The sequence below is a fragment of the Scyliorhinus torazame genome, chromosome 7 (assembly GCF_047496885.1).
Source record: "Scyliorhinus torazame isolate Kashiwa2021f chromosome 7, sScyTor2.1, whole genome shotgun sequence".
NCBI lineage: Eukaryota > Metazoa > Chordata > Chondrichthyes > Carcharhiniformes > Scyliorhinidae > Scyliorhinus > Scyliorhinus torazame.
Window position 1 is genome coordinate 13349228 of NC_092713.1, and position 24448 is coordinate 13373675.

A 24448-nucleotide genomic window follows, 5' to 3' on the forward strand; every position below is an offset into this window, starting at 1 on the left:
CCGGGACTGGCCTGGGTTCGGTTGGGGGAGAGCGTTAACCGGTCACCCTCCAGCCTGGGCTCCCGGGGAGATACAGGCTGGAGAGGGGTCCTGAACACAACCCCAGGATCAGGACCAGGCTCAGGGTGGGGGGCAGGTGAAGCTAGTGCACAGACACAAGGAGCAGCTCAGACTGTTGTTCAAATACAAAAAGAATCGTATGATATATAATATATGTTAAAGTGTTAATCTTGGTGTATTTATGCCTGTGTAAAATAGGACATCTGTAATATTGAACAATGCACAGATATTTGAACAAGTGCAGCACCAGTAAAATGTTTATTTTAAAATGTTTCTCTGATGTGTAGAATCTTAAATGATGTGGGATCTCACTCTGACAGACTGATACCCGGGTTAAAGTTTACAGTTTTCACAGAATGTTGATTCCCCACAACACCAGTTAAAAATCCTGGAATCACATGGAATAAAATTGTGATCTGATCTCAGTCATTGTAAAACAGGGATCCTGCTCATGGCTAAACTGAATACAACTTAGCGAATATTTCAACAAGCATTGATATCAAATCACTATGTAGCTGTTGTGTATTTGATGAGGTCAGTATTTCCCTCACAGTAATGTTGTTCAGTGAGCAGTGTGTCAGCAACAGTATCTCCAGCAACAGAATCTGCAGACTGGATGTGTTCATCAACCCTTCCTGATGCCCTAGCCTGGGGACAATGAAAGTCATAGGAAATATAGATTTTTAGATATGTTAAATTATGGGTGGGATTCTCCCCTTGCCGACGCCGAAATCGCTTTCGGCAATCGGATGGAGAATCCCTTCTGACATCAAAATCGGGGGTGGCACCTGTTTTTGGATGCTCCGCCCCCTCCAAAAAGGCATCATCGGTGAGTGCGCCGTACACCATTGGGACGGCCTCAGGACATCACTTGAAGGCCCTCCTCGAGGCTCCACACCCAATGGGCTGACTTCCCAACGACGTGGATCATTTGTTGTCTGACGTTCCGTCAACCTCGCGTTGTGGCTGCGGACTGTGTCACAGCTGGGAGGAGGAGCCTTTCAGCTGGCCGGGGAGGGGGGGGGGGGGGGGGGGGGCTTTAGCGGGGGCTGGGGGAACTGGTGGGTGTGGTCCGGGGGTGGCAAGAGGGGTTCCAGGGGCACACTATCTGGTAGGGCGGGTCCACGCGCGGCTGTCACCATGTTGTACGACGTGACTACTGCAGGTCGTCGCTGTGCACAGGCACGGCTATGGACCCGGCAATTCTCTGGCTGTTTCTGTCGGGAACGCACGGGGGGGGGGGTTTACGCGGCGCAGCCGCCAGCCCCCCACCGGGTGGAGCATCGGTGCAGGGGTGGCGCCGACTTTTTCATCGTAACTAGACACATGCGCCGGACATAGCCTCAAAATCGGAGAATCCAGCCCTGTGTCTTTTATTCCTGCAGCTGACAGCCTCTTTTCTTGTACCAGGTCCTTGTTTTTGACAATGGAGGAATGGATTGGAAACATTATGATTGGTCGAAGATCACTGTAATTGTCGCCATGCAAATCATTGATGATGAGCTTCTGTGTCATGCTCATGAAAAAGGTGTTCGAATTGTCCTGAAAGGTATTGTAATGAATCTTCTCATGGAGAGATTGACTTTCTACCATCTAATCCAAGAGGTATTATTGAGGGATACATAGGGCTCAATTCTCCGTTTTAGCGGCTAAGTGCCGGCTCGAACGGAGAATTTGCGGGCGTTTTGCGACGCATAAATCGGCGCCGACCCCTCACCGATTCCAGGACCGGTGAGTGGGTAGCAGCGGTGCTGGGTGAAACTCCCGGTTCCGGCGCCGAGAATGGCCGGGTCCATGGCCGTGCATGTACACGCCGACGACCAGCAGTGGTCGCGTTGTACAACATGGCGCCGGCTGTGCGTGGACACAACCCGCTATCCACGTCCTCTCAGGCCATCCTCTGACCACCCCCACCAGTGGCCCCTGCCTTCGCGGATGTCCCCCCCCCCCCCCCTCCGGCCAGTGGCACGGATATTGGCCGAGTGCGGCGGCGTTGGACACAGTCCGCAGCCGCCGCGGTGGGTTCCTGACCGCTGAGACCACGCCGTTGGGAACTCGGCCCATCAATGGAAGGGCCTGCTGATGACGCACGCGGCGCGCAATGTGGTGACGCCATTTTGGAGGGGGCGGAGACTCTCAAACCGGCATGAAACCATCGCTGGCCCCGACTTCGCTGCTGGAATCGATTCTCCGCCCAATCGCCAATTACGATTTCGGCGTCAGGCTACGGAGAATCCAGCCCATAATGTTCACAGGTTTGAGGCTGAAATGGAGCAGAATCATCGGCAGGGGCTAGTTGGGTGGAGAGGCCTCTTTGTGTGCCATATATTTTAGGGAATTTTCTGGCAATTCCAGTATTCCCAACTTTAACATCATAAAGAAAAATAGCTTACCTTTACCCACTTAACGATGCTTAATACTGCAACTAAACAATAACCCATAGTGCTATATTTACCTCCACTCAAACAAAACCCACCTCAGGTCAAACACCACTTTTAAATACAGTTAGCAGACTCAGGAATACTTGCTGTAAACGGATCTCTTGGGATAAACCACTTTGAGAAAGCGATGTCCTTCAGAATCCAGCATGCAGACGCAACTACTGTTTAAACCACCAGCCATTCCAGAAACGGATGTCCTATTCACAGGCAAAAGCTTTTTAGTTAAACTGCTTTAAGAAAAGCTGCTGGTCTGTCCACCTTCAAATCTTTAACTGACCGTTTCTCCAGAAACTGCGAGTTTGCTCACAGACAGATCTTTAACTGAACTGCTTGAGACCACAGCTTCTTGTTTGTTCGCATTCCAATCCAAAACTAAACTGTAAAAATGAACCTGGCGTGCCAGCTGCGGACAATGTCCAGTGCCGCCATACTCATCCGGGATCCATGCTGCAGGCTGGGGGGGGACTTCTCCTGGGGCTGGGGGTAGGGGGTGGCTAGGGGATGGGCTGTGGGGTCGCACTTGATGGGTTAGGGTTCAAGCATGTCATGGTTTAAGAAGCGACCGGTGCAGGTCGTCAGCCCAGCGCATGCGCAGCCCGGGACCCGGCCATTCTCCGGCTGTTTTCGGTGCGATCCACAGGAGTTTCACGTGGTGCCGGTGCTAGCCCCTCCCGGTACCGGAATTGGTGAGGGGTTCGTGCCGATTTTCCTGTCGTTAACGTCCTGTGGATGCTCCGTTCACGCCGGCACTTAGCCCCAGGAATAGAGAATCCAGATCAATACCTCTAATGATCTATTCCCAGGGAATCCTCTCAATATAAACAAAATTCCATTAGCCCACCTTCAGAAAACAATATTCATGGTTAAATGAAATACGATCTTACTTTTATGTTGCTTTAATTGCACCTCTGTCATCAAAAGGTGTCTGTTTTTCAATTGAAGATTGTTCAAAACATGACTGCAACGGCCACACAGTATCCCAGGCTGCACCTTACTGCCCATACTGCAACCCTTACTGCACCAAAAACATATAAGCAAACATATCTGAATTTTGTATATTCGTTTTTTTTTAAATATGTTTATTCAAAGTTTCCAACAAAAATTTTCAACCATTTAAACCCCTGTTTAAAGTCTGGGAACGGTTGCCACCGCCTGTAGAACCCCTGTGCAGACCCTCTTAAGGCAAACTTTATCCTCTTCAATTTAATGAACCATGTTGTTTATCCAGGCTTCCACACTGGGGGGCTTCGCTTCTTTTCATAATAGCAAGATCCTCCGCCGGGCTACCAGGGACGCAAAGGCCAGAATACCGGCCTCTTTCGCCTCCTGCACTCCCGGCTCGTCCGCCACCCCAAATAGTGCTAGCCCCCAACTTGGCTTGACCTGGACTTTCACCACCTTAGACATAGTCCTCGCGAAACCCCTCCAGAACCCATCCAGTGCCGGGCACGACCAGAACATATGGCCGTGATTCACCGGGCTTCCTGAGCACCTCCCACATCTGTCCTCCACCCCAAAGAACCTACTCAGCCTCGCCCCTGTCATATGCGCTCTGTGAATAACATTAAATTGTATCAGGCTGAGCCTGGCACATGAGGAAGAGGAATTAACCCTACTCAGGGCATCAGCCCATAGACCCTCTTCAATCTCCTCCCCCAACTCCTCCTCCCATTTGCCCTTCAGCTCCTCTACCGAGGCCTCCTCCTCTTCTTTCATCTCCTGATATATCGCCGAAACCTTGCCTTCTCCGACCCATACACCCGAAATCACCCTGTCCTGAATCCCCTGTGCCGGGAGCAGCGGGAATTCCCTCACCTGTCGCCTCACAAATGCCCTCACCTGCATGTACCTAAACTCATTCCCCGGGGGTATCCCAAACTTCTCCTCCAGCGCTCCCAGGCACGCAAACGTCCCATCTATAAACAGATCCCCCATCCTTCTGATCCCTGCCCGATACCAGCTCTGAAACCCCCCGTCCATCCTTCCTGGGACAAACCGATGGTTATCTCTGATCGGGGACCACACCGATGCTCCCATCTCACCCCTGTATCGTCTCCACTGCCCCCAGATCCTTAGCGTTGCCGCCACCACCGGACTCGTGGTGTACCTTGTCGGCGAGAGCGGCAGCGGTGCCGTCACCAGCGCCCTCAGGCTCGTTCTTTTGCAGGACGCCATCTCCAGCCTCTTCCATGCCGCCCCCTCTCCCTCTGTGACGCACTTACGGATCATCGCCACATTGGCTGCCCAATAGTAGCCACCCAGATTCGGCAACACCAGCCCTCCTCTGTCCCTACTACGCTCCAGAAACCCCCTCCTTACCCTTGGGGTCTTGTTTGCCCACACAAAACCCATGATGCTCCTACCTACCCGCTTAAAAAAGGCCTTGGTAATCATAATGGTAAGGCACTGGAACACAAAAAGAAACCTTGGGAGGACCATCATTTTAATCGACTGTACCCTGCCCGCTAGCGAGAGCGGCAACACATCCCATCGTTTGAAGTCCTCCTCCATCTGCTCCACCAGCCGCGTCAAATTAAGTTTGTGCAGGGCCCCCCAGCTCCTAGCTACCTGGATCCCCAAGTACTGAAAGCTCCTTTCCGCCCTCCTCAACGGTAGGTTGTCTATCCCTCTTCCCTGGTGCCCTGGATGCACCACAAAGAGCTCACTTTTCCCTACATTGAGCTTATAGCCCAAGAAATCCCCAAACTCCCTTAGGATCTGCATGACCTCCACCATCCCCTCCACTGGATCTGGCACATACAGCAACAGGTTGTCCGCATACAGCGACACCCGATGCTCCTCTCCCCCTCGGACCACCCCCTTCCATTTCCTGGATTCCCTTAATGCCATGGCCAAAGGTTCAATTGCTAATGCAAACAACAGGGGGGACAGGGGGCACCCCTGCCTCGTCCCTCGATACAGCCGAAAATACTCCGACTTCCGCCGATTCGTAACCACACTCGCCACCGGGGCTCTATATAGGAGCCTAACCCAACTGATAAACCCCTCCCCAAACCCAAATCTCCGCAACACTTCCCAGAGATACTCCCACTCCACTCGGTCAAAGGCCTTCTCCGCATCCATAGCTGCCACTATCTCCGCCTCTCCCTCCACCAATGGCATCATAATCACGTTTAGGAGCCTCCGCACGTTGGTGTTTAGCTGCCTGCCCTTTACAAATCCCGTCTGGTCCTTGTGAATCACCCCCGGGACACAGTCCTCAATCCTCGCAGCCAGCACTTTTGCCAGCAACTTGGCATCCACATTAAGGAGCGAGATCGGCCTATACGACCCACATTGCAGTGGGTCCTTATCCCGCTTCAGAATCAAAGAGATCATCGCCTCAGACATTGTCGGGGGCAGGGTCCCCCCCCCCCCCCCCCCCCCCCCCTCGCCTCATTGAAAGTCCTCACTAGCAACGGGGCTAACAGGTCCGCATACTTCCTGTAAAACTCAACCGGGAACCCATCTGGTCCCGGGGCCTTCCCCGCCTGCATGCTCCCCAGTCCTTTAATCAACTCCTCTAACCCAATTGGCGCCCCCAAACCAGCCACCTCCTGCTCCTCCACCCTCGGGAACCTCAGTTGATCCAGAAATCATTGCGTCCCCTCTTCCCCCGCTGGGGGCTGAGATCTGTACAGCTCCTCATAGAAGGCCTTAAATGCCTCATTTACTTTCACCGCACTCCGCACCGTAGTTCCCCTGCCATCCTTGACTCCACCTATCTCCTTCGCTGCCATCCTGTTATGGAACTGATGTGCCACCATCCGGCTAGCCTTCTCCCCATACTCATACGTTGCCCCCTGTGCTTTCCTCCACTGTGCCTCTGCCTTCCCTGTGGTCAACAGGTCGAATTCCGTCTGGAGACTACGCCTCTCCCTAAGTAATCCCTCTTCAGGGGCCTCTGCATATCTCCTGTCCACCCTTAGGATCTCCCTCACTAACCTCTCCCTTTCCCTGCCCTCTCTCTTCTCCCTGTGAGCCCTGATGGAGATTAACTCTCCCCTGACCACAGCCTTCAGCACCTCCCATACTACCCCACCTGGACCTCCCCGTTGTCGTTGGCCTCCAAATACCATTCAATGCACCCCCGTACCCTCCCGCACACCTCCTCATCTGCCAGTAATCCCACATCCAAATGCCACAGCGGGCGTTGGTCCCTCTCCTCTCCCAACTCCAGCTCCACCCAGTGCGGGCGTGGTCTGAGATGGCTATGGCCGAGTACTCCGTTCCCTCCACTTTCGGGATCAGCGCCCTGCTCAAGACAAAAAAATCTAACCGGGAGTAGGCTTTGTGTACGTGGGAAAAAAAAGAAAATTCCCTGGCTAGGGGCCTGGCAAATCTCCACGGATCTACTCCCCCCATCTGGTCCATAAACCCCCTCAGCACCTTGGCCGCAGCCGGCCTCTTCCCCGTCCTAGATCTGGAACGATCTAATGCTGGGTCCAACACCGTGTTGAAATCCCCTCCCATTATCAAGCTTCCTACCTCCAGGTCCGGAATGCGCCGCAACATACGCTTCATAAATCCAGCATCGTCCCAGTTCGGGGTGTATACGTTTACCAATACCACCCACGCCCCCCGCAGCCGACCGCTCTGCATCACGTACCAACCTCCATTGTCCACTACTATATTCTGGGCCTCAAACGACACCCGCTTCCCCACCAGTATTGCCACCCCTCTATTCTTCGCATCCAGCCCCGAATGGAATACCTGTCCTACCCATCCCTTTCTTAACCTGACCTGGTCTGCCACCTTCAAATGTGTCTCCTGAAGCATGACCACGTCTGCCTTCAGTCCCTTTAAGTGCGCGAACACTCGGGCCCTCTTAACCGGCCCATTCAGGGCCCTCACATTCCACGTTATCAGCCGGATTGGGGGGCTTCCCACCGCCCCCCCCCACCCCCCCCCCACCCCCCCCCCCCCCCCCCCCCCACCCCCTTGCCGACTAGCCATCTCCTTTTCTAGGCCAGTCCCGTGCCTGCGCCGCCTGCACCGTCCAGTTCCCCAGACGGGGGACCCCCGTCCCGACCACCTCTTCAGCTTCCAGTTCCCCCTCGGCCAACGCAGCAGCAACCCTATTTCCTCCCCCCTCCCCCCCCGCCCTTCCCCCTCCCCCCGCTAGATCCTTATCTGGCTCTTTTGCTCCCACCATAACTCTCCCGTAAGTCAGCTGACTCCTGCTGACCCCGGCCTCCCCCGCCATCCCATTGATCCACCCCCCGTGTGGAAATCCCCCCTCCTCCTCCTCCCCAGAAATCAGTGTGCGCTCCTCCATCCCCCCTCCGTCCCTCCCTAGCGCGGGAAAAAGCCCGCGCTTTCCTGGGCCAGCCCCGCTCCCTCTGGCGCAGCTCCTGTTGCGGCCTTATCCCAATTCTCCCATCCCCGGGCCTCCCCTCCCTCCAGCACCGGCGCCCACATTCTCTCACAGTCTCCCCATAACCCGTAGAACATTCCTTGCGCATATTTAAAACCCTGTATACAACCGACATCCCCCCCACGACCACAGACCCTCAGTTTGAGACCAACTTTTCAGATTGTATAACGGTCCACGCCTCTTCAGGCGTTTCAAAGCAGTGGTGTCGATCCTGAAATGTGACCCACAATCGCGCTGGCTGCAGCATTCCGAATCTCACCCCCTTCCTATGCAGCACCGCCTTGGCCCGATTAAAACCAGCTCTCTTCTTCGCCACCTCCACGCTCCAGTCCTGGTAGACTCGGATCACCGCATTCTCCCATCTACTGCTCCGCTCCTTCTTGGCCCATCTCAGGACACTCTCTCTGTCCGCGAAACGATGAAACCTCACCACTATCACCCTCGGCGGCTCGCCGGCCTTGGGTCTCCGCGCCAGGACCCGGTGAGCCCCTTCTAGCTCCAGGGGACTCGGAGAGGCCTCCGCACCCATCAGCGATTTGAGCATCGTGCTCACATATGCCCCGGCATCGGCCCCCTCCACCCCTTCAGGGAGACCCAGAATCCGAAGATTCTTCCTCCTCGACCTGTTCTCCAGGTCTTTGAATCTTTCGGCCCACCTCTTGTGCTGCGCCTCGTGCGCCTCCATCTTCACCGCCAGGCCCAAGATCTCATCCTGATTCTCTGCGGCTCTTTCCCGCACCTCTCGGATCTCTACCTCGTGGGCCTTCTGTGTCTCCTTTAGCCCTTCGATCGCCGTCAGCAGTGGCGCCAGCGCCTCTTTCTTAAGCTCCTCCACGCAGCGCCTGAGAAACTCCTGCTGCTCCGGCCCCCATGCCGCTCGATCTCCGCCCTCCGCCATCTTGTTTTTTCTCCCTCGCTTCTTTCGCTGCTCCAAAACCGTTTTTTTTACCGCTCCGCTTCTGGTCCACTCCATATACTATGGAAGGGGGACCTTGCTCTCACCTTTCCACACGGGAAGTCTTCAAAAAATTGCCGTTGGGGCTCCTCTGGAGAGCCCAAAAGTCCGTTTTAGCGTGAGCCGCCGAAATGTGCGGCTTAGCTCCGCATCGCCGCAACCGGAAGTCCCCGAATTTTGTATATTCAATCACAGCATTTGTCTTATCCAAACTATCTGATGCTATGATTATTATTCTCAAGGCTTGGCCTGTCTGATGCATGCAGCCCTTAAACCACATAATAATAATCTCCATTGTCACAAGTAGGCTTACATTAAGTTCATAGAATTTACAGTGCAGAAGGAGGCCATTCGGCCCATCGAGTCTGCACCGGCTCTTGGAAAGAGCACCCTACCCAAGGTCCACACCTCCACCCTATCCCCATAACCCAGTAACCCCACCCAACACTAAGGGCAATTTTGGACACTAAGGGCAATTTAGCATGGCCAGTCCACCTAACCCGCACATCTTTGGACTGTGGGAGGAAACCGGAGCACTCGGGGGAAACCCACGCACACACAGGGAGAACGTGCAGACTCCGCACAGACAGTGACCCAAGCCGGGAATCGAATCTGGGACCCTGGAGCTGTGAAGCAATTGTGCTATCCACAATGCTACCGTGCTGCCCACTGTAATGAAATTACTGTGAAAAGCTCCCAGTCACTACACTCCGGCGACTGTTTGGGTACACAGAGGGAGAATTCAGAATGTCCAAATTACCTAACAGCACGTCTTTCGGGACTTGTGGGAGGAAACCGGAGCACCCGGAGGAAACGCACGCAGACACGGGGAGAACGTGCAGACTTTGATGACCCAAGCGGGAATCGAACCTGGGACCCTGGAGCTGTGGATCGACAGTGCTCGTTACTTTCCTGTAAGCTCTTTGAAAACCCAGTCAACTATCTCCTTCGCATAATTAAATACACAACCTGCTCCTTCATTTTTTTTCTCACTCTTATCGGATTCTGCCTTTGATTCCCCAGGACACATTGTCACTTCCAGCACTGTAATATTTTCTCAGTAAAATTGTTACCTTTCCTCTTTCTCTTTTTCAATATTTCTTGAATACATCGCAGGCAGGAATACGAAGCAGTGAACCCTCCCCTTTATTCAACCAGGTCTCAATTATCGACACCACTTTCCAGGTTAAACATCCATTTCCTCCAACACTGACGCGCGCCCCAGCCTCCCCGAACAGGCGCCGGAATGTGGCGACGAGGGGCTTTTCACAGTAACTTCATTTGAAGCCGACTTGTGACAATAAGCGATTTTCATTTCATTTCATTGGCAGCAGGACATGCAACCTGCAAAATGCACTGCGTCAACTTGCCAAAGGTCCTTCAAAAGCACCTCCAACTCCACAGCCTCGACCACCTCGAACGATAAGAGAGGCAGATGCAAGGGAACCGCACCAGCTGCAAGTTCCACTCTGCTTGGGTTTCCTCCGGGTGCTCCGGTTTCCTCCCACAGTCCAAAGACGTGCAGGTTAGGTGGATTGGCCATGCTAAGTTGCTCTGAGAGTCCAAAAAGGTTAGGTGGGGTTATTGGGTTACAGGGATAGGGTGGAGGCCTGGGCTTAAATAGGGTGCTCTTTCCAAGGGCCGGTGCAGTCATGATGGGCAGAATGGCCTCCTTTTGCACTGTAAATTCTGTGATCTATGAGCTATATTGCCGTTCCTTTACTGTCGCCAAGGCTGAATCCTGAAACTCACTCCCTTGTCCATGCTTTTCATCGCTTGCTTCGTGTAAACTCCGCTTAGTGTGAGCACCTCTCATTCTCATAAGAACATAAGAAATAGGAACAGGAGTAGGCCATCTGGCCCCTCGAGCCTGCTCCATCATTTATGAGATCATGGCTGATCTTTGTGGACTCAGCTCCACTCTCCGGCCCATACACCATATCCCCGAATCCCTTTATTCTTTAGAAAGGCATCTATCTTTTTCTTAAAAACGTTTAAAGAAGGAGCTTTAACTGCTTCACTGGGCAAGGAATTCCAGAGATTCACAACCCTTTGGGTGAAGAAGTTCCTCCTACACTCCGTCCTAAATCTACCTCCCCTTATTTTGAGGCTATGCCCCCCTAGTTCTGCTTTCCCCGACCAGTGGAAACAACCTGCCCGCATCTATCCTATCTATTCCCTTCATAATTTTATGTCTCAATAAGATCCCCCCGCATCCTTCTAAACTCAAATGAGTACAGTCCCAGTCTACTCAACCTCTCGTCATAATCTAATCCCCTCAACTCTGGGATCAACCTAGTGAATCCCCTCTGCACTCCCTCCAGTGCCAATATGTCCTTTCTCAGGTAAGGAGACCAAAACTGAACACAATACTCCAGATGCGGCCTCACCAACACCCTATACAATTGCAGCATAACCTCCCTAGTCTTGAACTCCATCCCTCTAGCAATGAAAGACAAAACTCGATTAGCCTTCTTAATCACCTGTTGCACCTGCACACCAACTTTTTGCGACTCGTGCACCAGCACACCCAGGTCCCTCTGCACAGCAGCATGTTTTAACATCTTACCGTTTAAATAATAATCCATTCTGCTGTTATTCCTCCCAAAATGGATAGCCTCACACTTGGCAATATTGAATTCCATCTGCCAGACCCTAGCCCATTCACCTAACCTATCCAAATCCTTCTGCAGACTTCCGGTATCCTCTGCCCTTTTTGCTTTACCACTCATCTTAGTGTCGTCTGCAAACTTTGACACATTGCACTTGGTCCCCAACTCCAAATCGTCTATGTAAATTGTGAACAACTGCGGGCCCAACACTGATCCTTGAGGGACCCCACTAGTTACAGGTTGCAACCAGAGAAACACCCATTCATCCCTACTCTCTGCTTTCTGTTAGTTAACCAATCCTCTACCCATGCTACCACTTTACCCTCAATGCCATGCATCTTCAGTTTATGCAGCAACCTTTTGTGTGGCACCTTGTCAAAAGCTTTCTGGAAATCCAGATATACCACATCCATTGGCTCCCCGTTATCTACTGCACTGGTAACGTCCTCAAAAACTTCTACCAAATTAGTCTCTCTCTCTCTCCCTTTCTTGCCATCTCTTCTCAGGGTCAGAACATTTTGGGGTCACCACATCAATTGACACAAAGGGTAGTCTGAGTGAGTGCTGCATTGCCAGAGGTGCTGTGATTCTGATGAGGCATTAGGCGGTGGTGTTGCCGCCTGTCTGGTGGGTGTAGAAGATCCGACCGGAACAATTGGAAGAAGAACAGAGAGTTCCCATGGTGTCCTGGGCAATTTTTCATCCCTCACCCAACATCACCAAATTACCAATTGGTCCTGTGTCCATGTTCCTATTTGTGGGACCTTTCTGGCCACAGATTAGCCAACGCATCCACTTGGAAAACAACAGCGATTACACCTCAAAAATAACTCATTGGATAGGAAGCACTTGAAGGACATCCTGAGGATGTGACCGTCCCTATGTAAATGCAATTACACAGAAATCCTATTCTTCTACTTTCTCCATTACATTGCCGGTTCTGTTTGATAATTTTCTTCACAAATGTCGGTTTGTTGAACAAAGTTTTAAAAAATTTATACTTGTTGTTCCTTTACACTTCCTCAGAAGTGATACAGCACATCCATTTGACAAATAAAGCAGAGCGAAGCCTTTGGATCCGGCAACTGATGAAGACCGCAAGAATCCAGTTTCTGGATGGAGTCAATCTGGAACCCCGGAATTATGAAAAAAAGTATAAAGAAGTCACTCAGCTGATCAGGCAAGCCACAGAAGTATTCCACCATGAAATACCGGGATCACAGGTAAAGGGAGCATAATTTTTTGAATGGGGATAAGGAATTGAGTTTATTAATTCAGATGTTGTCGTGTTATTCACCCTGGGGTCAACACGGACTGCAACTGGATGCAGTTGTACTGGGAGGCAGATACCAAACTTAGACGTTGGTTCATTACGATTTATTGAACTTCTGTAACAGTGCACACAGCTTGCTGTGGGTTTGGACACTCTACTACTCTAAGTGTGCTAACTCTAACTAACTAGACTAGACTGGCTCTGAGCCATGTGTAGAAGGTGCGAACTGATATATACACCCTGACTGTCACTACAGTTGTCACCAGTGGAAAGAGGCGGAGTGCTGATGCCTCGTGTGTTTTATAGTGGGAAACCCCCCTCTAGTGTTCTGTCTGGTGATTGGTTGTGTTCTGTCCTGTGTGTTGCTTGGCTGTACTGGGTGTCTGTCACTGCCTGTCTGTATCTCATTATGTGCATGATTGCATATCATGACATCCCCCTTTTTAAAAAGAATTGTGTCGGTTGCTTAGAGCATATACGACAGTATATACAGATATAACTATTTACAGCAAATGGCGAGTGAATGCATATGTACATGAAAGGTGTCTAGCGTGCAGATACAGAACAATATGTACAAGATAAATGTCTATAAGTCCAATCTTTGGGGCTGGCGTCGGATCCTTGTTGACCGCCTGAGAGGTGGAGGTGGGGACGACGGCGCCTTGACAGGCGGGATTGCAGCCAGATTGGTGGCCTCGTGGAGCGAGGTGTCCGGAGGAGGCATAACAATAGCTGGAAAGGTGAGATTCGGTGGTGGGCAGGCAAGTTTGCACAGTGCCCTTCTGTTGCACCTGACAATGGAGCCATCAGCCATACAAACCGCAAACGACCTGGGAGCAGGCTGTCAAACAACAACAGATGGGGCTGACCAGCCAACAACAGCTGTACTGAGTGTCTGTCACTGCCTGTCTGTATCTCATTATGTGCATGAGTGCATATCATGACAGATGTTATAAATAGGTTTGGGTATATTTTGATGCTCCGTCTGTGTGCTGCTCCCAGACCTGCTCTCTTTTAAAAACAACTGTGGTTCGAAAAACAGCTGATCAAAAGTGGAAGTATTTGAGAGCTAATGGACCTCTGTAGAGCTATATAAATAAACAACCTTTAGCCTTTCTTTGAAATAGCCTGGACATGTAAATCCAAAAGGCTATGGTCCATGAAATTGAATGTAAGTAATGCAATTCAAAGCTTTTTGGCTTCTAGGTAAACAAACAGGCTCGAAAAAGTTAAAGGGAAATGTAACTGACTGTGAGAAACAAAAGTAAAAGGTTTCCACCACATGAAAGGGAATACTTTTACCTTCATCTCACAGATCTTTGAATTTGGCATTCTGACAAGCTGTTTAATGGGTTTATTGTCAAAGAATAATAATTTTGAGATACTGGCAGACAGTTTAAATGGTTTAAAGGATACAGGTATCAAGCCCCCTGATCCCCACCATTCATTGAGGACCCCCATCAGCACAAAGGAGGGAATTTTTGGGAGGTTACTCATCCCTTACCAACTTGGAGCGCAAGCTGCCAGGTCCCCGCTTCTCAGAACTTGCACCAATTCACTTCAGCAGAACTCCTGGCTGGGGGACTGGACCCCAGGAGGCAGGGGAATCAGGCACCGCCCGTCAATAAGATTCAAATTAGGGATAATGGCCTATTTGCATGTTGCCGCCGGGTCTGTGCAGGAACCTTGTTGGGGCTGGCGAGGTAGGCCAGGAGATTTGCAACAGGTTGCACAACCGGCGGGAAACTCATTTTTTCCCCGATGCCGATTCTAACTATACGTATTACCACACATATGCATATCCTTCTTCCTTTGGAAATGTGAGTGCTTAACAAATATAACTGTGCCCTACAAAACATGATATGAATAATGATTTCAAACATGTCATATATACAAATCTAACTGTGCTTTACAAAACATGATATGCATAACAATTTTAAACGTTTCCCTTGTACACGGTTCATCACGTTCAGTCCTTCAGGTTAAGACATCTTCCTGTTGGTCTCCTGAACCTTGATCGAGCATGTGATCTTGTTTCATCTTTCAAAACACCGGTTTTCTGGCTGGTCTTTGCGTCACCAAATCTTTCAGCCTTTTGAAGCGATGCTCCCTACTCAGTGAGTTCTTGTATATTGGCCTTATCGCCGATGCTTGTATCTTCAATGTCGCCACTGCTACCAGGTCGACGAACTGTGTCCTCAACTCTTCTCTTACCCTTCCTTTTCCTCTTAGCTCTAGTGGCATTGGTCGAGTGAGGGAACCATGGTTGACAAGAGAGGTTGAATGTCTTGTTAAGAGGAAAAAGGAGACTTATGTAAGGCTGAGGAAACAAGGTTCAGACAGGGCATTGGAGGGATACAAGATAGCCAGGAGGGAACTGAAGAAAGGGATTAGGAGAGCTAAGAGAGGGCATGAACAATCTTTGGCGGGTAGGATCAAGGAAAACCCCAAGGCCTTTTACACATATGTGAGAAATATGAGGATGACTAGAGCGAGGGTAGGTCCGATCAAGGACAGTAGCGGGAGATTGTGTAGTGAGTCTGAAGAGATAGGAGAGGTCTTGAACGAGTACTTTTCTTCTGTATTTACAAATGAGAGGGGCGATATTGTTGGAGAGGACAGTGTGAAACAGACTGGTAAGCTCGAGGAAATACTTGTTAGGAAGGAAGATGTTTTGGGCATTTTGAAAAACTTGAGGATAGACAAGTCCCCCGGGCCTGACGGGATATATCCAAGGATTCTATGGGAAGCAAGAGATGAAATTGCAGAGCCGTTGGCAATGATCTTTTCGTCCTCACTGTCAACAGGGGTGGTACCAGGGGATTGGAGAGTGGCGAATGTCGTGCCCCTGTTCAAAAAAGGGACTAGGGATAACCCTGGGAATTACAGGCCAGTTAGTCTTACTTCGGTGGTAGGCAAAGTAATGGAAAGGGTACTGAAGGATAGGATTTCTGAGCATCTGGAAAGACACTGCTTGATTCGGGATAGTCAGCACGGATTTTAGGTCTTGCCTTAAAAATCTTATTGAATTCTTTGAGGAGGTGACCAAGCATGTGGATGAAGGTAAAGCAGTGGATGTAGTGTACATGGATTTTAGTAAGGCATTTGATAAGGTTCCCTATGGTAGGCTTCTGCAGAAAGTAAGGAGGCATGGGATAGTGGGAAATTTGGCCAGTTGGATAACGAACTGGCTAACCGATAGAAGTCAGAGAGTGGTGGTGGATGGCAAATATTCAGCCTGGATCCCAGTTACCAGTGGCGTACCGCAGGGATCAGTTCTGGGTCCTCTGCTGTTTGTGATTTTCATTAATGACTTGGATGAGGAAGTTGAAGGGTGGGTCAGTAAATTTGCAGACGATATGAAGATTGGTGGAGTTGTGGATAGTAAGGAGGGCTGTTGTCGGCTGCAAAGAGACATAGATAGGATGCAGAGCTGGGCTGAGAAGTGGCAGATGGAGTTTAACCCTGAAAAGTGTGAGGTTGTCCATTTTGGAAGGACAAATATGAATGCGGAATACAGGGTTAACGGTAGAGTTCTTGGCAATGTGGAGGAGCAGAGAGATCTTGGGGTCTACGTTCATACATCTTTGAAAGTTGCCACTCAAGTGGATAGAGCTGTGAAGAGGGCCTATGGTGTGCTCGCGTTCATTAACAGAGGGATTGAATTTAAGAGCCGTGAGGTGATGATGCAGCTGTACAAAACTTTGGTAAGGCCACATTTGGAGTACTGTGTACAGTTCTGGTCACCTCATTTTAGGAAAGATGTGGAAGCTTTGGAAAAGGTGCAAAGAAGATTTAGCAGGATGTTACCTGAAATGGAGAGTAGGTCTTACGAGGAAAGGTTGAGGGTGCTAGGCCTTTTCTCATTAGAACGGAGAAGGATGAGGGGCGACTTGATAGAGGTTTATAAGATGATCAGGGGAATAGATAGAGTAGACAATCAGAGACTTTTTCCCCGGGTGGAACAAACCATTACAAGGGGACATAAATTTAAGGTGAAAGGTGGAAGATATAGGAGGGATATCTGAGGTAGGTTCTTTACCCAGAGAGTAGTGGGGGCATGGAATGCACTGCCTGTGGAAGTAGTTGAGTCGGAAACATTAGGGACCTTCAAGCAGCTATTGGATAGATACATGGATTACGGTAAAATGATATAGTGTAGATTTATTTGTTCTTAAGGGCAGCACGGTAGCATTGTGGATAGCACAATTGCTTCACAGCTCCAGGGTGCCAGGTTCGATTCCGGCTTGGGTCACTGTCTGTGCGGAGTCTGCACGTCCTCCCCGTGTCTGCGTCGGTTTCCTCCGGGTGCTCCGGTTTCCTCCCACAGCCCAAAGATGTGCAGGGTAGGTGGATTGGCCATGATAAATTGCCCTTAGTGTCCAAAATTGCCCTTGGTGTTGGGTGGGGGTGTTGGGTTTGGGTGGGGTGCTCTTTCCAGGGGCCGGTGCGGACTCGGGGGGCCGAATGGCCTCCTTCTGCACTGTAAATTCAATGATAATCTATGATTAATCTAGGACGAAGGTTCGGCACAACATCGTGGGCCGAAGGGCCTGTTCTGTGCTGTATTTTCTATGTTCTATGTTCTATGTTCTATCCGTGAAGTTGGTATGGTTCATGCTCACATCTGCCTGCGTACCTGGAGCATCAGCCTTGCTACTGGTCTCGGCCAAGGGATTAGCTGTTTATAGATTCCTTGCTGCAATGGCTGCTTTTGGATCGTCTCCTGTAATAGCTGCTTTTGGATTATCTGCTGTTTCTGGATATTTTGATTCGATTGGATTTGATTTATTGTCACATGTACCGAAGTACAGTGAAAAGTATTTTTCTGCGGCCAAGGGAATGTACACAGTACGTACATAGTAGACAAAAAGAATAATCAACAGAGAACATTGACAAATGGTACATCAACAAAACAGTGATTGGTTACAGTGTGGAACAAAGGGCCAAACAAAGCAAATACATGAGCAAGAGCAGCATAGGGCGTCGTGAATAGTGTTCTTACAGGGAACAGATCAGTCCGAGGGGGAGTCGTTGAGGAGTCTTGTAGCTGTGGGGAAGAAGCTGTTCCTATGTCTGGATGTGCGGGTCTTCAGACTTCTGTACCTTCTGCCTGATGGAAGGGTCTGGAAGAAGGCAATGCCTGGGTGGGAGGGGCCTCTGATAATGCTGTCTGCCTTCCTGAGGCAGCGGGAGGTGGATACAGAATCAATGTGGGGGTAGCAAATTTGTGTGATGCATTGGGCTGAGTTTACCACAGTCTGCAGTTTCTTGCGGTCTTGGGCCGAGCAGTTGCCATACCAGGCTGTGATGCAGCCGGATAGGATGCTCTCTATCGCACATCTGTAGAAGTTTGTGAGAGTCGATGCAGACATGCCAAATTTCTTTAGCTTCCGTAGGAAGTAGACTGTTGACCGTTGCATCAACGTGAGTGGACCAGGACAGACTGTTGGTGACGGTGTCCCCCAGGAACTTAAAGCTATCGACTGTCTCCACTTCGGAGCCATTGATGCAGACGGGAGTGTGTATCCTGCTGCGCTTCCTGAAGTCGATGATCAGTTCCTTGGTCTTTCCAACATTTAGAGAGAGGTTGTTTTCGGTACACCATGCAACCAAGTGATTTATCTCCCTCCTGTAGTCTGATTCATCGTTGTTTGAGATGCGGCCCACCACAGTCACATCATCCGCAAACTTATAGATTGCTGCTACAATAGCTGATTCTGGAGCCTTTGCTGGATTGAGGAGTTTTGGTTGATCCGTGATGCTTGGGCTCGAATGCTGAACTACATCAACTGGTGAGGCATCCAATGTCGGCATACTTTTGAATTCTTTCGCAGTTGCAAGCAACTTTGCGACTTCAGGAATGATCTACAAATTCTCGCATTCCGGTATCTGAGTTGGATCACTGCCCTCAACATTAGGCATTACTTCTTCATTTCGTGTTTTAGTCCCAATTAGTGGCTCATCCTCATCTGATACAATGATACATGCTTTGAACTGCGCAAAAATGTATCCATCTATTGCTGCAAGTTTTTTGATGGACTGGCCTAGAGTACTTCGGAATCTATTGCAGGAACTATTCTATGGGCATAGGATAAATCATCGTGCTTGTCTGGAGCCAAATTCTCCAAAATGGGGATTATTTCTTCAGTTAGCTGTGCGCAGTTGATTTGCTCTCAGATAATTTGTCTGCTGTTTCAATCTCGCTTTCAACCTCGGCACACTCCATTTTAGAACTTTCGCACTCATTGTTATTCTGCACAGATTGGAAGCTACTTGTTGTCACCTCGTCACTAATGCCAAATAAACTAAATAAACCTTTTTACGGTCTTCCTCTTCTGGCTCATCGTCTGCTTCTTCACTTTCCTCATCGTAACTATCATCATAATCATCATCGTCGTACTCATCATCATCGTAAACATCATCATCGTATTATCATCACCGTCTGCAACAGCTTCTTTTCATTTAATGATCTTTATTGTCACAAGTAGGCTTACATTAACACGGCAATGAAGTTACTGTGAAAAGCCCCTAGTCGCCACATTCCGGCGCCTGTACAGGCGGTCACAATTAGCAACTGAGTGAAGTAAAAAAACTCACCACTATGCTTAGAATTCCCCCTATACCAAAAAGGGTCAATAAGACATTCTAAATGGTGAACAGGGATTCTCACTCCCTGACTCCTACGCAGACTTAGGTGGGTGCTATTCGGGCCAATCTATATTTTCAAGTTATCCCCCGGTATAACCCATATCTTTATAGAAGGATTTTATCTACTTACAACTTAATAGCATCGATCCTGGGTCCCGCATTGCTAAGTAAATAAAGTAGACTTTGTAATCACCACTGTTTCAGGTTAAAACTTTCAGTTATTTTATTATTATATTTTTTCATTTAAAAGACGCAATCACTGCATTTACAGAAAAGTATAAAGATCTTGCTTCTGGATTCTCCTGGTTGGTTGAAAATACCTTCAGGTCCACCTTGACAATCTCTCTTCTTTAGCTTTTGGTCTTCCTCAGATGGATTCGCTGTTCTGCTCGGTTTCTGTGCTCTATCCTTCCCATGACCGAGGGCAGCTATGAGAGCTGACTCTGCTGGCTGTCCCCGTTTTTAGGGTTTATATTCCCCTTCCAGCAGTTATTAAGTTTATATGACATTATCGTAAAGTAACTTTATTTTACCCTTGATTGTACAAGGTACCTTTAATCTGAATCATTTCTAACACGACGATGTATTCATGTTGAGCATGACTTCAGCTCATCGAACTCTGATTACATTGTTTCCCTTGTGATGTTCAAAAGTGCTTTGATCCCAGAGGGGTGTTACATCTGGGGCGAAATTTGAAAATCGAAAATCGGCGCGATGTCCGCCGACCGGCGCCAAAAACGGCGCAAATCAGTCCGGCATCGCGCCGCCCCAAAGGTGCGGAATCCTCCGCATCTTGAGCGGCCAAGTCCTAACCTTGAGAGGCTAGGCCCGCACTGGACTGATTTCCGCCCCGCCAGCTGGCGGGAAAGGCCTTTGGTGCCCCGCCAGCTGGCGCGGAAATGACATTGGCAGGCGGCGCATGCGCGGGAGCGTCAGCGGCCGCTCACGGCATCCCCGCGCATGCGCAGTGGAGGGGGTCTCTTCCACCTCCGCCATGGGGGAGACCACGGCGAAGGCGGAAGGAAAAGAGTGCCCCCACGGCACAGGCCCGCCCGCGGATCAGTGGGCACCGATCGCGGGCCAGGCCACCGTGGGGCGCCCCCCCGGAGCCAGATCGCCCCGCGCCCCCCCCCCGGACCCCGGAGCCCGCCCGCGCCGCCTTGTCCCGCCGGTAAGAGAGGTGGTTTAATCCACGCTGGCGGGACAGGCATTCTAGCAGCGGGACTTCGGCCCATTCGGGCCGGAGATTCGCCGGGGGGGGCCCGCCAACCGGCGCAGCGCGATTCCCGCCCCCGCCGATTCTCCGGTGCCGGAGAATTCGGCAACCGCCGGGGGCGGGATTCACGCCAGCCCCCGGCGATTCTCCGACCTGGCGGGGGGTCAGAGACTCTCGCCCCTGGTTCCTGTCACTTCTTAAAGTTGCTTTATTACCAAATAGTGCCCCCAGCTCAGAACTCTGACTCTGATTTGAGTCTAACGCGTGATCCCGTGGACACGTTGGCTCCAGCTTCCCATATTGACCTGGTGTCAGCAGAATTTCACACCTAAACATTTGTCACCCAATTCAACTGAAGATCCTAGCAATTCTTTTTTAGCTGCTTACTAAAATAATTAACTTCAAAGAAGGTGCAAAAGTTTGTTTTTTTCCAAATAACTAAATGTTCAATCTGCTGTGACTTAAAAGACATGCATCAGTTTTACAGCTTGAATAGTCACAAGTTGTTTTCTTAACGCCTGTTTGATAAAGGAGATCTGCATTTCAAAACCTTCTTTTGCAGCTGCTGTTAACCTTTCGTGGGATTTTTCCCTACATTCTCTCATGTACCTTATCCAGGTATTGCCAGACTTCCATGTTTCAAATTACATATTTTCCCATTTTTACTTTTACAAGAGGGGGAATTCAGAATGTCCAAATTATCTAACAAGCTCGTCTTTCGGGACATGTGGGAGGAAACTGGAGCACCCGGAGGAAACCCACTCAGACACGGGGAGAATGTGCAGACTCCTCACAGGCACTGACCCACGCCGCAAATCGAATCTGGAAACCTGGCACGGTGAAGCAACAGTGCTAACCACTATGCTACCGTGTGAAGTATAACACTGCTCGCGGAATTATGTGGTTCTGAAAGAAATGACCAATTTCAAAGACAGCCGCAAGTTTTTCCACAGAACCCTCATCCAGTTCCCCACCCTTAGGAACTTCAGGAGGACTCACAAAATTGAAGAAAGAGTAATTTGGTACAGTTCCCGTTATTGTTCTACCAGCTGCCGACCCTTATGCCTCTTCTTCGTTTTAATGATCTTCATTGTGATGTTTTTTCCTTTCTCACAGTCGATCTGGCATCCTGTGCATCCTATAATTTCTGGTTCATCAAAGAAGAAAGAATCTTGACTCATCAGGCTAGGCCTTCATTGTGTCTGTCTTGATCAATGTTTCATTTGTGAAACACTCATTTTACTCATGCTGCTGTATCTTGAAGACTGTTAACCAGAATCCGACTGGCTCCTCCATCTCTTCATCTGACCTGGTTTATCTTCCTCCGCCTTGACCTTTGCTTTTATCTCATTGGATAACTGCGCCACTTCATCCCGTTGCCATTTGCAATCATTCTCTGTCGTAGCGCTGTCTGGAATGTACAGTCGCTCAACTAGGTTCAGTGCCTCACACGCATCCGCTCCTATGATGGACTCCTGTGCCCTGTCCACAATGGAGAAGGTTATGGTGACTTCTGTTGTGTGACCATGCTTCGAGCTGACATGCGACTAATGTTGCACTCTCCTTCCCATTGTAGTCGCTCAGCAGTCTTGTTTGTTGGCAACTGTTGGTTTGACTCTCAGCCTGTTCAAATCTGACAAACTGATAAGGTTGGCCCTCGCTCCCATGTTGAGCTTGCATTTAATTAATGCTGGCATTTATAGCAAAAGGAATTGAATATAAAGGTAAGGAAGTGTTGTTGCAACTATACAAGGCATTGGTAAGGCCGCACCTGGAGTATTGTGCACAGTTTTGATCCCCTTATTTGAGGAAAGATCTAGTGTCATTGGAGACAGTTCAGAGGAGGTTCACTAGCTTGATTCCAGAGATAAGGAGTTTGTCGTATGAGGAGAGATTGAACAGTTTAGGTTTATACTCTCTAGAGTTTAGAAGACTGAGGGTAGATCAAATTGAGGTATACAAGATGCTAAAAGGTATGAATTAGGCGTGGAGCTGATGCTGTCTCTTGTGGGACATTCTAAAACAAGAGGTCACAATCTTAGAATAAGAGGTAGCAAATTTAAAACAGATTTGAGGAAAAACTACTTCTTGCAAGGGGTTGTGAATCTGTGGAATTCACTAACCCAAAATGCTGTGGAAGGTGGGACAGTGAGTAAATTTAAGGATGAGTTGGACAAATTTTTAATTGGTAATGGGTTGAAGGGTTATGGAGAATGGGCAGGACGGTGGGGTTGAGGCCAGGATGGGATCAGCCATGATCACATTGAGGGTGTTAGGCTCGGGAGGCTAAATTGCCGACTCCCGCTCCTAGGTTGTGTGTTCTAGGGAGGAGATGCTCTGGCTGATTTCGCAATCCAGCTCTTGGTCTGTAACATTGTAGGTCGCAAATGAGGAACGTATCAGCCATGTTAGAATGGCGGAGCAGACTCGATGGGCCAAATAGCCTAATTCTGCTCCTATATCTTATGAACTAATGAATGAAAGTGCCATTGATCATCAATGGGATCGTCAATCTGTCATCCATGGAGTCAGGATCACTATCACTACTTCTTCACTGTGCATGGTCCCACTCATCATGTCCTCCATCAAAATCATATCCACGAAAAACAGGTCTTCAATGCACATCTCATCAATGACGTTAACTAATCCTGTTTGTTCCCCAGTTGGACGTGAAAAACATTGCCTCGCAAAATGATTTGTTCTGCCACACTTGGACAACACCTTCCCAAATGCTGGACATTGTCGTGGACCATGTCGCTTGCCGCAACGCTGGCATAAAATGGCGGATCCCGTCGGCTGTTTAAAATGGCTGCCCGCACAGGGACTATGTTTCTTATTTGAATGCGTCTCTAAGCTTATTGCACTGGCGTCTTCTTCCACATTGGCACCTAAATGTTTCAGGTTGAGCATGACACATCTTGATAGCCTTTTCTAATTGAAGCTCTTATTCCCTCAATAGCCACCATCATTTGATATCCCGAACACTATCTGATCACAGGTCATAAACGACTTTAGTGGACTGAAATCGCACGACTGCGCCTTCAACCCCAAGTCGGCCAGAAAACTATTGAAAGATTCGCCCGCCTTCTGTGTGCGTGTGCGAAACGTGTATATAACGCTCGAACGTTTCATTTTTTTTATCAGGGAGCAATGTCGATCAAAGTGTTTAATTACTTCATTGAAGGTTTTGCTTTCTGCTTCGCTGTCGAACGCGAAGGCATTATAAATTTTGATGGCTTGACACCAGCTACCATGAGCAGCAACGCAATACACCACCTGTCAGGCTGTGCCTGCAGGCCAAGTGCTGCAACATAGAGTCTGAATTGCTGCTTACAAACACGCCAATTCTCAACTACATTACCAGTGACTTGAAGCTTCACACCTCCCATCTCTAATTTCATAGTCAGTCCGTGCGTTGAGTTCTAGTTGCCAGGAGTTTACCGGGTAGGTGGAAGAATGTTCTTTTTTCTTTCTTCAGTCTGTTTCGTCCGTCTTCTCCGTAATTATCTTCAATTGTTCTACACGCCTGGTACCATGTTATGTTCTGCGTTGTGGCCATAGTAAAGATGCACACAGAACATCTAGTTCTTTGACTAGTAAGATCGTTTATTAACAAAATTAACACGTGGAAAGATAACTAACGAACTATAATACAAACGGTAGCGAATAATTGAATTCTCCTGGAGCTACTTCTAATGCGACTGTCCTCTAGTATGACTTACAACCAACTCCCGGTTCTGTGGAGTCACATGGTGGATTTCTGTCCCCATCTGCTGGTCAGAGGTCATATATATGCAGTACTATGCATATGCATATCACCAAAGTGATTGCTCACATCAACTGCAAAACCCTCTTCAACCCTC

At 49.4% G+C, this 24448-nt stretch overlaps 1 protein-coding gene across 1 annotated transcript in view; it reads left to right on the forward strand.

Moving 5' to 3' along the window:
- Window positions 1–24448, forward strand: part of LOC140427252 (di-N-acetylchitobiase-like) — a 44754-nt gene that overhangs the window by 476 nt on the left and 19830 nt on the right. Inside the window, exons 2-3 of the mRNA XM_072512851.1 lie at window positions 1471–1609; window positions 12472–12668. Coding sequence (XP_072368952.1) covers window positions 1471–1609; window positions 12472–12668 — 336 coding nt within the window. The remainder of the gene's footprint in view (window positions 1–1470; window positions 1610–12471; window positions 12669–24448) is intronic.